The 14,135-nt window shown below is 37.4% G+C and overlaps 2 protein-coding genes across 2 annotated transcripts; one reads left to right on the forward strand and one right to left on the reverse strand.

The window, feature by feature from the left end:
• The first annotated feature begins 10,736 nt into the window (after positions 1-10,736).
• LOC131604083 (putative Peroxidase 48) lies at positions 10,737-12,911 on the forward strand. Its single transcript, XM_058876576.1, has 3 exons — positions 10,737-11,075; positions 11,706-11,894; positions 12,279-12,911. Exons 1-3 carry the CDS (start codon positions 10,737-10,739, stop codon positions 12,909-12,911), a joined length of 1,161 nt encoding a protein of 386 aa, XP_058732559.1.
• Positions 12,912-13,124: 213 nt separating this feature from the next.
• LOC131601227 (uncharacterized) lies at positions 13,125-14,061 on the reverse strand. The gene has a single exon (XM_058873000.1). The coding sequence runs from the start codon at positions 13,925-13,927 to the stop codon at positions 13,286-13,288; it is 642 nt and encodes a 213-aa protein (XP_058728983.1). The 5' UTR covers positions 13,928-14,061; the 3' UTR covers positions 13,125-13,285.
• Positions 14,062-14,135: the final 74 nt, after the last annotated feature.

Genomic DNA, 14,135 nt, shown 5'->3' on the forward strand with positions numbered 1-14,135 from the left:
AAATAACAAACATTATAGTAACATACTCATTGTTATCGTAAAAAATCAGAGATATTATTGCAGAACCAAATCTTGTTCTAACAATCTCTCCTTTTTTGGTGATGACAAAACTATGTATTTTGATGACACAATTTTGTACATAATCAGAAAAAGTTTCAAAAAATAAAGGTAAGGAATACTTATCCTTTATATGAGAAACTCCCCCTGAATCTAAGACTTGGTGAAGATTAGTTATCTTGATTATGAACCGTTTGGGTAATCCCCCCTGATTGCAGTAGATCAAATAATGAGATCTTGAAGGTCTTGATTCTTGATACCAATAATGCCAATAGAGATCTTAAAATCTTAGAGCATGATAAAGTCTGATTCCAGTCTTCTTAGAGCCTGGTTATGGACTTAATTTACTCAGAATCTAATTTCTAAATAAGATCTTGAATACTCAGAGCCTGATTATAGATAAAATCTTCTCGGAGTCTGATTCCAAAAGTTTAGACACAAAAACTTTGTACACTTTCAGATCCTGATTCAGTTCATGATACGTGAGAAAGAAAAACAATTCTAAAAAAAACATAAGTTTATATGGATTTAAATGTGAGTAGTTCATTTCAGGAAATATGACTATTAGAATCAAAATATTAACTTCAATTATTACTCCTCCTTTTTTTCATAGTCAAAAAGGTAATTATGTGTGAAAAACATAAAAACATAAGAAGATAAAAAGAGAAAGAAATAACATAAAGAAATAAAGACTTCATGGAAAATCAAAAGATAACATAACAACTGAAAGAAGAAACAACGAAGGAAAAACAATTCAAATCCTAAAGTTCAGATGCAAATGGAAAAACAAATCCTATGAGCCTAAGGTCCAGAAGATGGCGTTGACAGCTTGGCCAAAATCTGTTGAAGCATACTCTGAACATTTTCATTGACATCCTTCTGCTGATTGATACCTTATTTGAAGACATGTTTCTCTTCTCTAATTTCACCAATAGCTTGCTCCATACGCATGATGTTGGGATCAGAAGATGAGACAACCAAAGTAGCTTGATTTGTAGATTCTTCTTCTTTAGCCTCTTTAGCCGCTCTAGCTTCTTCAACAGATTTGAGCTTGGCTTTTTCAGATTCATTGATCGCTCTAGCCTCGACTTCTCTATGCTTAGCATGAATAAGATTAAAAATTCGGATTCTTTCCTTCTTGGCTTCTTCTCTTTCAATGACCATCTGAACATTAGCAACCCTGGATGCATCTTAAAAGCTCATCAGCCTCTCAAATTCAGAATACATCCACTTCTAAAGATTCTTCCAAGAGTTATCCAGAGCCTGGGAATCAATACTCGTACTGGCCTTTGCTCTTAGCGTTACAACCTTGTTCTTAGCCTTGTTCCTAAACATATTAATGAACTCATCCAAGGTTTTGGGAATTTTGGGAACAAATGGTTTATAGACAACTAGCGCGAGGACTTTTTCAAAAGGTTGAAAATCAGTTGACTCTTCAGTGAGGTCCAACAGTTAAGAAATGGTAAAAGGTTCAGATGTTGATATTTCAAAAGGTTCAGTAATTGTATTAACTGGTTCAGAGATGATTGTTTCAAGAGGTTCAGTGGTGAGGATCTTGAAGGTTTCAGAGAAGATTCTTTCAGAGTTGGGTGAGTGTGGGTCAGAATGGTGAGATTGTGGAGAAAGTGAATCAAGATTAATTGCTTCTTTGTTAGAGAAAGCAAATTCAAATAGTGTTTGAGAGGTGGCAGAGTGAAACGTTTCAGATTATGATGGGGGTGGAATTGTTTTACCTGTGGGAATGGTTATGGGTGAGGTGAAATTTAAGAAGATGCTGATGGAATTGGAGTAGTGATTGAAGGAAAGGGATTAGAAGCTTGAGTATTTATTTATTTTTTTTGGAACAAATGATATTATTAAAGTAGCAGGATCAGAGACACTAATAGGAATGGTTGTTGTTATTGGAATTGTTGTTGTTACTAGTTCAGGTACACTGATGGGAATGGTTATGGATGGTGGAATTGAAAATGAATTAAATGTAGTTGTTTCTGGGTTGAAGGTGGTTGAGGATGAAAGAACATTGATAATTTTAGTAACAAAATTAGAAACAGAATGAGTAGCAGACTTACTTGTAGGTTTTGAGTAAGAAGCCAATGACACGTTCCTAGAAGCTCGAGCTTTGTCTTGCTTCTTCTTCTTCTTCTTCTTCTTCTTCTTATTCTTCTTTGGTTCAGAGGCTTCTGAACTCTGCTTCCTCTTTCCTCTTGAAGGATCCGTGAGAGCAACTAGAGGAGCCAAATTTTCGTATCTGAAGCTGGACATATCATACCCTGCTTCTATCATCATTACTACATAAGCAGCAATGTCGTCTAGACTATCTCCCTTCGTGAACAAAGGGAAGTTTTTAGCAGGCAATCTTCTGCCAATGATAGTAGAGGAGGGAACCGTTAGAGGGTTTACATCAATCTTCTTCATCAGGCCCATGTATCTCAGATTTCTTGCATTGATGAATTCTCTAATGCATGGAGCCATATCCTATGTATATTGGGTTTCTTCAACAAGATACTTGACTAGGCTACTTTCCACAAAGATGTCTGTTAGAAGACGTCCGAAGGAAATATAGGGTGGAATCTTCTTGCTTTAAATGTCAGTAGTTATGGTCTTTCTGATGGTGTCCCTCAGATAGTAGAATAGAATGGAGGGAAGACACATCTGGAGGATGTTTCTTTCTAGGTAACAACCTTATATCGTGGTTCAGCAAGAAACAAAATTGTGTCTCCTTATCTATTGCTGAAGCAGAGTACATAGCAGTTGGTAGTAGTTGTTCACAATTGGTCTGGATGAAACAAATGCTTACGGAATACAATGTTCCTCAGAATGTCATGACGTTATATTGTGACAATCTCAGTGCTATGAATATAGCCAAAAATCTAATCCAGCATAGCAGAACCAAACATATTGATATCAGACACCATTTTATCAGAGAGCTGGTAGAAGACAAGGTAATTTTCCTAGAGCACATAAACACTAAACTTCAACTAGCTGACATCTTCACAAAAGCTTTTGATGCTACACAGTTTGAGAACTTGCGAAGCAAGTTAGGACTTTGCATCCTTGAAGAACTATAGAGTTAACAACAACAACAAAAAATACAGGTGGAGAAGACACTTCTTTTGGCTTTGACAACATTTGTGGCCAAACAGGGGGAGAAGTAATATGTGTCACCCCAGAACAACAAGAATGGTGGTTGTGTGTGATCAACAATTCTATTTGCTTATCTTTGTGTTGATTTGTTTGTGCCCATGCTACTCTTGTGACTTGTTCTTGTGCTTCTATTGTGAACTGTCTGTTTTTGTCTGAGCACTGTGTGCATACTGGTGATGTATGTTGTTTGTTTGTATTAGCTTGTGTTTGTTTTGATTATATGCTGCATGTGTTTCTCTGGTATGGTGTGACAGGATGTTTTAGCCAAAAATTTGCCAGAGGGGGAGATTGAAGGTGTATTGCATGTTGGCTGCATTATTGGTAAAACATACCTGGTTGACTGTGTTTATGCAGGTTGCATATATTGTGTGGAGCTAATAAAGGTTTTGTAAGGAATGTCATGATCGATGTCATGACATCCATGTGTGACAGCAGGAGCTGTTATTGTTGGTTAATTGTGTTTCCTGATTTATCCTTTCTATCAGTTTAAGAAACTTTTTATTGAGTGCTGCATAATTCGTCCAGAAGATCCTATTGACAGCACATTGTGGAACAGAAAGCTGACGTGTGAATTTGGTTAACTTTGTTAACCCTAATGTGTTTCTAAAAAGCCCAAGGCCCAAGACTGCTTATAAAAAGACCTGCAATCCTAATTTGGAACGCAGACAGAAGATTATATTGGTGTGAAGAACGGTTGTTCTGTAACTGTCTCTTGCGATCCAAACAATTATCATGTTGATAATTGTTGTGGAGTAGTTTATTTGTGACTGTGTATTGTGAAGAACTTTAGTTCTGTTTTTGTTACTTGTGATCCACGCTATTATCTTTGATGATTGCGTTGGAGTTAGTTTATGTTTTAGTTGTGTCACTCTAAGCTTTTAAGCACGAGTGTGTGTCTCTTGATTGAAGCTTTTAAGCAGATCAAGGTGTGTCTTTGAAGAGTGTCTTCTATCTATAATTGTTTATTGTGTATGTGTATCACTGCTGTGATTGAGGGGGAGTGGAATGGAGATATTCCATATCTAGGTAGAACCTAGGTAGAAGGGTCATTGGGGTAGTGATTAAGTGAGGAGTTGTAAACTGGGAGTTTAGCTCTGAATTGATACTGCTAATAGTGGACTTCATCCCTGGCTTGGTAGCCCCCAGAGTAGGTTGTTTGAACTGAACTGGGTAAACAATTATGTGTGTTCTTTATTGTTTTATGATGTTTATTATTGTTGTCTGTGCTGCGTAATTGTGGATGTCATAACATCCAGTTTGACATCAAGCGTGTATTACTAGAATTTTCAAAAGATATCAAAATTTCTATTAAAAAAATACTTAATTTTAAAACTATTTTAAATAGTTTTTCATAAAAATCATTTTTGAGATATAATTTTTTGAAAAATTGCAATTTTAACTATGTTTAGATCTTCAATAATGTATGTTTATGTTATAAGATGTCATATTTAGTCTTTCAATTTATAAAAAATGAATTAGAATAAACTTTTAATATTTTAAAAATATTTTATAAAAATCATTTTTGAAAATATAAAAGAAAAATCTATTTTTTTAAAGCTAAAATAAACGGGTCTTTTGTCTTTCCTCCATTGACTTAAATATTTTGAATACTCTAAATACTTCTTTTCTCTTTTTTTGTCAATTAAATCGATAATTTTCTACTAAAATCATCAATCAAGATGACAAAATATTTGTGAATTTTTCTTTACCCACCTCCCTATGGGGGAAACCCCCAGCGAAATCCCAAAACTGCCCCTGCTTCGGAGATGCATCTCCGAAGTTATTTTTTTTTTGTTTTTTTTTTTAGTTCGGAAATGAATCTCCGAAAACACCAAAAAAGTGGTGTTTTCGGAGATACATTTCCGAAGTCAAAAAAATTCAAAACCGTGAATATTTTCGGAAGTTCATTTCCGAAACCGTTGCTGCATATACAAATTTCCCTCCTTCACTTTTTCATCATTTTTCTCCAAAAACTTATCAAAACCCTCTCTAAACCCTATCAATCTCCATCAATTTTTCGCCCTAAAAGCAAGTTTCAAACCGTTGATCACGTTAAAGGGGGCATAGAAAGCTACAATTTCAGGTAAACATCTCTCATTTCATCCCCTATTTCACTACATTGATTCAACAAATTTATGCTGAAAACTGATATGGTTCGGAAGTTCATTTCCGAAATATATTACCTAACAAATTTCGGAAATGAACTTCCGAAATATTCCCTGGCAGTTTAAAAAAAACAGTTTTGGCCAATTTTGCTAATTTTTGCATTTGCTAGGTATGGTGCATCCGGACAACATTGTGCAAGACGATGGAGTATTAAATCCGGAAATTGTCAACGTTAATAACGATCCGGTTATTGACGCTACTCCTATGATCAATGCGGTCGATGTTAGGCAACATTTTACAAATGATCGGAGCTTCGTTAGTCGAGAACAATTGATTGATTGGGTTCGAAACGAAGCTAGTAAACTTGGATTTGGAATTGTCATTTTAAGGTCGGACAACGGAAATAGTAGGCGGAAAGCTTTCGTTGTTTTGAATTGCGAACGTGGTGGTAGTTATGTGCAATCAAACCGTGTGCTAAAACACGAGGACACGGGATCGAGAAAGTGCGGGTGTCCGTTTAAGTTGCGTGCCACTCGGAGGGTTGATGATTTGTGGCGGTTAACCGTAATTTGTGGAATGCATAATCATGCCTTGGATGTCAAGTTACACGGGCATCCAATGGCGTGTCGTTTGTCCCGCGAAGAGAGGAATGTGATATCGGACCTAACGATAGTCAAAGTGGCGCCTCGCAACATACTTGCCGATTTGAAGCGTAAGAAACCGGATAGCGTTTCAAATATCAAGCAAGTTTATAATGAACGGCACAATCTCAAGGTTTTAAATATGGGCCCTCGGTCGGAAATGCAACAACTTTTGAAACTTTTAGGCGATAACAATTATGTTTCAAGCTTCCGAACCTCCGAGGACAAAGTTACCGTGCGTGATATTTTTTGGACTCATCCCGAAAGTATCAAATTATTCAACACATTTCCAACCGTTCTTGTGATGGATTCGACGTACAAGACCAACAAGTATAGGCTTCCGCTTCTAGAGATAGTCGGTGTTACCTCGACGGACAAGACTTATTCGGTGGGGTTTGCTTTTTTGGAGTGTGAAAAAGAAGACAACTTTACGTGGGCCTTGGGAATTTGCAAGTCTTTGTTAGTTGATCAAGCGGTTATGCCAAACGTCATTGTCACCGACCGGGATAATGCTTTGATGAATGCGGTCGATACCGTCTTCCCGACATCTACCGCTTTACTTTGCCGGTATCACATAACTTGCAACGTGAGAAGCAAGTTGAAACCCGCGGTTGGGACAAAAGATAGGTTGGATGAAAATGGTAAATTTGTCAAAGCCGGTGTTGTGGTTGATAGGATAATGGCGGCATGGAGGGGAATTTTGGATGCATACTCCGAAGAGGATTATACCGAGAAATTGGTACACTTTAGGTCTTTGTGTGGTTCCATTAGGACATTTTGTCATTACGTCGAATCCACCATTCTTGACAAAGTTAGAGAAAAAGTCGTGTGCGCTTGGACAAATCGGGTTAGACATCTTGGTTGCACCACGACTAACCGAGTTGAATCCGCACATGCGGTCTTCAAGAGGTGGTTGGGTGATAGTAAGGGAGATTTGTGTCGCGGGTGGGACACCGTGAATCAAATGCTTGATAATCAACACAATGAAATTCAAACATCGTTCGGTCGGAGCAAGACGGTCATGGAACACTGGTATAAGGGCCAAATTCTATTCTCCCAATTGATTTACAACATATCTCGAACGGGTTTGAATTTTTTGTTTCATGAAGCTAAGCGGTCGGAGACTACGGGGGCGGATAGTTCTTTATGTGGGTGCACCATTAGAACTACATACGGCCTTCCGTGTGCTTGTATAATTTCAAAAAAGAAGGAGTTGAATTCACCAATACGCATGGATGAGGTAGCCGACCATTGGAAGAAACTTCGTTTTGATGATTTTGACCCGCCGAAAGAAAATGACTCCAAAATCACCATCTCCGACGAGTTGGAAGTGATATTGGAGAAGTTTGCTAAAGCGGACGACACAACAAAAATGCATATAAAAGAACAATTGCGAAAGATCGCATTTCCGGAGACCACCGATTTGAAACCGCCATCTCAACCGGTTAAGACTAAAGGTGCACCGAAAAAGTCCAAAATTACACAAGATGACACATCAACAAAACGATCTCCTTCCTACTTTGAACATGTTGATGCATCGTTACCGGAAATTCATGAGACACCTAAGTCCAAGAGTAGTGGTAACAAAGGTGCCCGTATTTCGAAGCCACCTCGCACACCGCCGATAAAAAAATCACCCATTGTCTACATTGATGAGATGCCACTTTTTATGCACAAATATATCGATAACATCGTTGATGTTGGCGGAGACGGCAATAGTGGATATCGGGCCGTTGCGGGTTTGCTCGGTAAAGGGGAAAATAATCACACTTTAGTCCGACGGGAACTTCTTGCGGAGTTGACTTCGTATCGGGACATCTACGGCCGACTATATGAAAATCAAGAAAAGTTTGCAAAAATTCATGATGCACTTGTTCCACCACTTACCGGTATCGCTCCGGTCTCGAAGTGGATGTCATTCCCCGATATGGGTCATCTCATAGCAAGTGCATATGATATTGTATGCGTCGATTTGACGAGGTTTGGACTAAGTGAGACTTTCTTTCCACTTCATAGTCGACCGCCGTTGGACGCGTCGGGCCGAATCATATGCATCGGGTATCTACGATCGCGGCACTTCGTCCAAGTGTTTTTGAAACCGGGGTGTCCTATACCGGCTACTTGTTGTCAATGGACTGCACATCGTTCAAATGAGGCGGAGACTTGGCCGGATCCTTTTGTTTCAAGAATGGCGGAGTTTGAAGAAATGATGAGCCAAGAGCGCGAGCAAAATAGAGAGCGGTCGAAGAATGAGCCTATTTTGGACTTAGGATCCACCGATTGGTTCGGTGAATTTTAGTTTGTTCCGGATCGTTTTTGTATTTGTAACGATCATTTTTTGTATGTATTGTTGTTTATCATGTAAAATCGGACCGATTCAATACATATATATTATAAGTATGTTTTATGTCATCAATGTCTAATTTATGTCTATTTTGAATTCCTTTGGTATTGTTTACACAAAACACTAAGCAATCAACAAAATGCAAAATTTAAGTCTGTTTTCTGCATAATTCGGAAATGAACTTCCGAAATATACATGTCTGGAGCCTATTTTCGGAAGTTCATTTCCGAAATGTCCCCTGAGGCAGGATAAGGTTTGTTGGGCCATCAATGCTCCAATAAGTCTATAAATACCACACACTCTTCTTCATCATCTTCACACCACAAAACACAAATGACACAAACCTACCCTCACCTAGCATTCGTCTACTTTGAAACCGGCTACCCGATGCCGTTCCAATTTCGCTTCTCGCGCGACACGCCGTTTGCGGAATTGATACCGTCGCTCAACACGCTTTTGCGCTATCCCGAGAATCGAAAGGTTGTCAAGCTCGAGTACCGCTCTCCATCGCTTAACGACGAGGGAGACATTAAGTTCACACCTTTTGAGATCAAGAACGACGAAGACTTAGCGGTTATGTGGACAACGTTCGACCGATTTTCTTCGAAAGGCCCGATCGAGTTGGACGCCAAACTTCAAAGATCGGCGGACGACGTTATCAAAATGTTGACTCATCCCCACCTACCCGTGTTCAACAATATGTAACTTTGATTTTCAGTAATATTATCGTTGTAATCTTCACCCGATTAAATAAAGCGAATCGTTGTTATTTTTCATTTTGCTTCTGTCCAGACATAACTTCGGAAGTGCATTTCCGAATTCCATCATGGGGGTGCGCTCGGAGATGAACTTCCGAAACACCACATTTTCTGAAAATTTAACTTTATTTCGGAGATGCATCTCCGAAATCAATATTTTATATTAAAAAAAACACTTTTTCGGAAGTTCATTTCCGAAAACACCTTTTTTGCAAAAAAAAGTACCGTTTCGGAAATGAACTTCCGAAACAAGGGGTAGTCTGGTAAATTCACTAGGGGTGGGCAAGAAGGTTAGGAGGTGGCTAAAGAAATTCTCATATTTGTTACCTCCAATTGGATACACCTCCGTTCATATAAGTCAAAGTACATGGCTTTTAAGTGTGATATGGATCTTGCTTCTTGCATCTTTGATACTTATGTGTTGCTTGGATTTGACATATTTAGGCACACTTCGGTTGAAACTTGATTTATATGAAGCATTGGTGTCATGCCTTCTTTGTGCACAAAATCTATGTCCTTGAAATTCAAGTGTCCATACCTATAGGGCCAAATTCATCCTTCTTTATTTATGGCTACGCACTTATGCTTCATCAAATCTTACTCAATATTAAAGGTTTTATTATTTGACATTGGATCAAGATTTATTTTTCCTTTGAATCGTTCATTTTCATCGTCTTATCTATTATATATATTATAGTTATTTGCAAGCAACTGATTAATGTTTAGACGATTTCCCTTTATACATTGAATATATAACACTTACGGAATGGAACAAATCTCTTCTCTTAATTGAAACATCACCAACTCCCTCAACTGTTAGTGTGTTATCATATATAAACTTCACCTTATTCTTGAATGCATGATTGAGTCTCACAAACCATTATTTTCTTCCCCTCATCTGAGCTGAACACTCAGTGTTCAGTGCATGCCCTCCACACTTAATTTTTTTAGGAGTGGCAAAGAGGCATGCTCTCTTTGTTTAGGTCCGTCCCGTAAAAAACCATAAAAATATAGTGTGGGACAGTACGATCATAGTTGAGGTTGCGCGTCTAAAATCTTAGTATGTCCAACAACAAAAAAAGTGAAGGCGGGATGGAGTGGACCCATCGACATTGCTATTTTTAAGCATAAAAATGCAAAAATAAAAAATAAAAAATAATGCTAGTGGCCGCGCCGGCAAAAACCTGAAAAAAAAAAACAAAATGAGACGAGCACATTAAAAGGTGTGGGTCTAAATCTTTGACCTGTCCCGCAAAAAAGTGCTGCTAAAATAAACATGTCATGCGGTCAAAACTTCCAAAGAGACACGGTTATTTATAGAACAATAGAAAAATAAATAAATAGAAAATTTGAAAATTTAGTGATGCACATGATACAAAGCATGGTAATCAAAAATGGACTAGACTAGCCGGTTCTATCGATCTTATTAAAAATCGGAACCATAATCAGTTTTATCTTAAAACCCTGAACTCATAGATATACTTTGATATTCAGTCGATTTCGATTACCTTATATGTTAAATGAATTGCGAGTTTTGGTGTAATTTATTCTTTAACACCATAATTGTAAAAGAGATTAAGCCTTGTGTGTAATTACATTTATGTTAGTTTTCAATTTTCATTCACACCAAAGAAACATTTTTTTCCCGCCATCTTCTCAACAATTGAAACAGAAAAAAAAAACAAGATGACGCCATTGATACTACCCAAGCTCACTCTCATGCTTCTTGTACTATCCCTTTTACTCTCTTTCGATCAACACAACCACACCACCACCAACAACAACAACAACACCACATTCAATCTCATCAACACCATTCCCATACACTCTTTTTCCGGCGGTTCAGTTTCTTTATCAGCAATCAACAATCATTACTCTCAATCTCTTCTTCAATATGATTTCTACCGCGATTCGTGTCCTCACGCTGAACGCATCGTTCGCTCTACGATTCATCGGCTTCATAAAAGTACTCCTTCTTTGATTCCTGCGATTATTCGTCTCGCTTTTCATGACTGCTTCATTCAGGTACTTTCTTTTTATGATTCTTGTCTAATCAATAATTTCTTATATAAATTTGATTTTATGAAAAGTTTTGATTTTTGAATTTTTTTCCCCCCAAAACTCAGTTTGACTGAAGTCAGAGAAATTAAAAAGTGATTCTTTGTGTTAAGTTGAGTTTCTTTTAGGCTTGTGCTTGCTTAATTGATCGCACTTAGTATAAGCGCTTATGTAGATTATATTTTTAGGGCATGTTTGGATAAACAGCTTAATTGCAGCTTATAGCACAAGTGTTTAATAAAATAAGCGCTTATGAATAAGCTAGCATAACCTGTTTTGCAACTTATATGTGTTACAAAACTTATGGCAGTAGAAAGCTCAAATAAGCTCATCCAAACAGGCCCTTATTACAAAACGTCAAATAAAATCAAATTGTTTGTATATAAGCTATAAGCTATTTCTCTAAGCTATATATTAGAGACTAGAAAGCTTATGGAAGTAAGCCAAAAACCTTATAAACATGTCATGAGCTTACTTGATAAGTTCTCCCATATAGTCTCAAAAGTGCTTATTTATGGTTAGTGTTTGGTGCTTATATCTAACCTTGTTTAGTTTTTAAACTGCATTGTGTTGATTTTAATTGGGTTTGTATATCAGGGATGTGATGCTTCTATTTTGTTAGATGATGATGATTACATTGATTCAGAGAAAGAGTCGCCTCTGAATGGAAATCTCAAAGGATTCGATGTAATAGAAACGATAAAATCCAATCTCGAAGAAGCGTGTCCGGGAATTGTTTCTTGTGCTGATATTGTTGTACTTGCTGCAAGAGATTGTGTTGTTCTGGTAACATTTCCTTTCTGTCATCGCTTTTAAGTATAGATGGTTAAGAGATTAACTTCTATGCACATGCTTCTGTTGAATATGACTCATAATTTATTGATACGATTAATCTTGTAAACTGGACCGTAGTATTTAACCACGATTTCTATTATATAAACCTAAACCTGAATAATAGAAAAGTATTGTAGCTGGTTTGCAGTCAGAGACGTAGGTACAATTGACTGAACAACGTGCGTTTGTTTGTGTTTTTTGCGTGTGTTCTGTCCACAACTATCTGATTAGATGCATCTGTATAAACAAATTTACACCGACAACGCATACAAATTAAGTCTTATGTTTGATTTTTAATCGACTTTTGAGCCTAATTGAGCATTGTGTATTTTATAGGCTGGTGGTCCATTCTATCCTTTGAATACAGGCAGGAGGGATGGTTCCAATTCTTTTGCCGACATTGCAACAGATGAGCTTCCTTCACCCTATGCTGATTTATCTCAAATCATTGCATCCTTCAAATCAAGGGGATTTGATGAAAGAGAAATGGTCACTCTCTTAGGTGCCCATAACATTGGTGTAATCCACTGCAAATTTTTCAAAAACCGTCTCTATAACTTCAGCGGAACTAACGAACCTGACCCTTCTTTGGATACTGAATTTCTAAATGTACTAAGATCAAGATGCAATGAAACTGATGCAATGTCCACTTCAACATCAGCATATGCATCTCATGCCTCACCTTCTTCCTTAATTGAAGAGCAACAGGAAATCACTATGGACTCTGAGAAATCTGTGTCGAATTTCGGGATGTTATACTACCGCAGCCTATTGCACAGTAAAGGAATCCTCTATGCTGATCAGCAGCTAATGGAAGGGGAAAAAACCAAGTATTGGGTTCATAAATATGCATCTAATCCTAGTTTGTTCCATCAGGATTTTGCCATGGCAATGATGAAACTCTCGGATCTCCAGGTTTTGACAATGCCTATGGGACAGATTCGACGCAGCTGTTCAAAAGTTGCATGACAGTGCTGTTTAGAACTATCTCACATTTTTTGTATGCATTGCATTCTGCTTGTTTGCTGTAGATTTGTAGCAGCTAGAAACGTTCAAATAATATCAATAGTTTATGAAGTATATGATAAACGTTGATGATATAAGTGCTTAATTAAGTTGTTTATCCAAACAGAGCTGAAGTATGTAAAATGAGAAAGGAGGCAAACATAACACTCTAAACAATTGAAAAGAAAAATAAAGAAGACAGCTTTCAACAATAGGAACTAAACCGAATACAGTAAATAGTACATCAAACTGGAGTAAAGGAAAATAAGAGACACAGTAATATTGTAGAACTGGTTTTTCCTATATACTAGAACATGCTTGGCATTGTGATTAAATGCTTATCTTTTAAGTAACTGAATTGGAGCAAGTCTTTCCTTTGAGTTTTTGAAGCTGATAGAGCGCTGTGGAACAATAAACTCCGAATTTATTTCAGTGAAAAACTTATCCACAATGTCTAAATAAACCGGACTTTTAAGGCGAGAATAGTAGTGAAGTGCTTCTTCTATGTCTAGTACATGTTCGAGATCACCTGAATCCATCATATCCAACTCCTTCATCTTTTGTGCCAAGACATGAGCTCCCTTTTTCTTCAGTGGTGATTGCGACGAGCTACTTTTATTCATCTTCTCTTTTTCTATGACATCATGAGTATTCTTTTGTGGACTTTTCTTTGCGAAACACATGAAGTTTCCATTTATTACAGCATCTTCCATTGCAGGCTCTTTTAACATTGATTTGGTGCTGTTATTGCTACCGAACACCTTCATTGTGCTGAGATCGGACTGCAAGAGATCATAGAACTCGTTGTAGAATTGGTCGCTTGTGCAAGCTTTTGCATTGTCAATGTTACAAAGGAATGGACTGAAGGAAAGAGATCTTGGAAGTTTTTGGTACCCTCCAGAGAAAAAAGACCTGAAGTTTTTGAGACTTTTGTGAAAGAAACTTTTGGTCTTGTGAATGGTTTTTCTTACCTGCACCATTTTGGTTAGTGTGAAAGAAACTTTCTCTAAGTGGTTCTCTCAGGTTCTGTCTTCTAGAGCTAGCATAGTTTTAATCTCAAAACTTTGTCCTAATTCAGACTCACAAATTAAGAGACGTGCACATGATAACTTGTTTGCCAAAAAAAAAAAGAGCAAGGTGTTTCATTCAAAATTAATGCACCTATAAAGCAGATTCAACATACTATAC

This window comes from Vicia villosa, linkage group LG5, assembly GCF_029867415.1.
Source record: "Vicia villosa cultivar HV-30 ecotype Madison, WI linkage group LG5, Vvil1.0, whole genome shotgun sequence".
In the NCBI taxonomy this organism is placed as follows: domain Eukaryota; kingdom Viridiplantae; phylum Streptophyta; class Magnoliopsida; order Fabales; family Fabaceae; genus Vicia; species Vicia villosa.

What these genes read in the sequence shown, in the direction of transcription:
- LOC131604083 (XM_058876576.1), top strand. Translation starts at nt 10,737, where the DNA reads ATGACGCCATTGATACTACCCAAGCTCACTCTCATGCTTCTTGTACTA. An exon ending in TTCATGACTGCTTCATTCAG is followed by an intron (nt 11,076 to 11,705) that starts GTACTTTCTTTT and finishes TTTGTATATCAG; the next exon opens with GGATGTGATGCTTCTATTTT. An exon ending in CAAGAGATTGTGTTGTTCTG is followed by an intron (nt 11,895 to 12,278) that starts GTAACATTTCCT and finishes TGTATTTTATAG; the next exon opens with GCTGGTGGTCCATTCTATCC.
- LOC131601227 (XM_058873000.1), bottom strand. Translation starts at nt 13,927, where the DNA reads ATGGTGCAGGTAAGAAAAACCATTCACAAGACCAAAAGTTTCTTTCAC.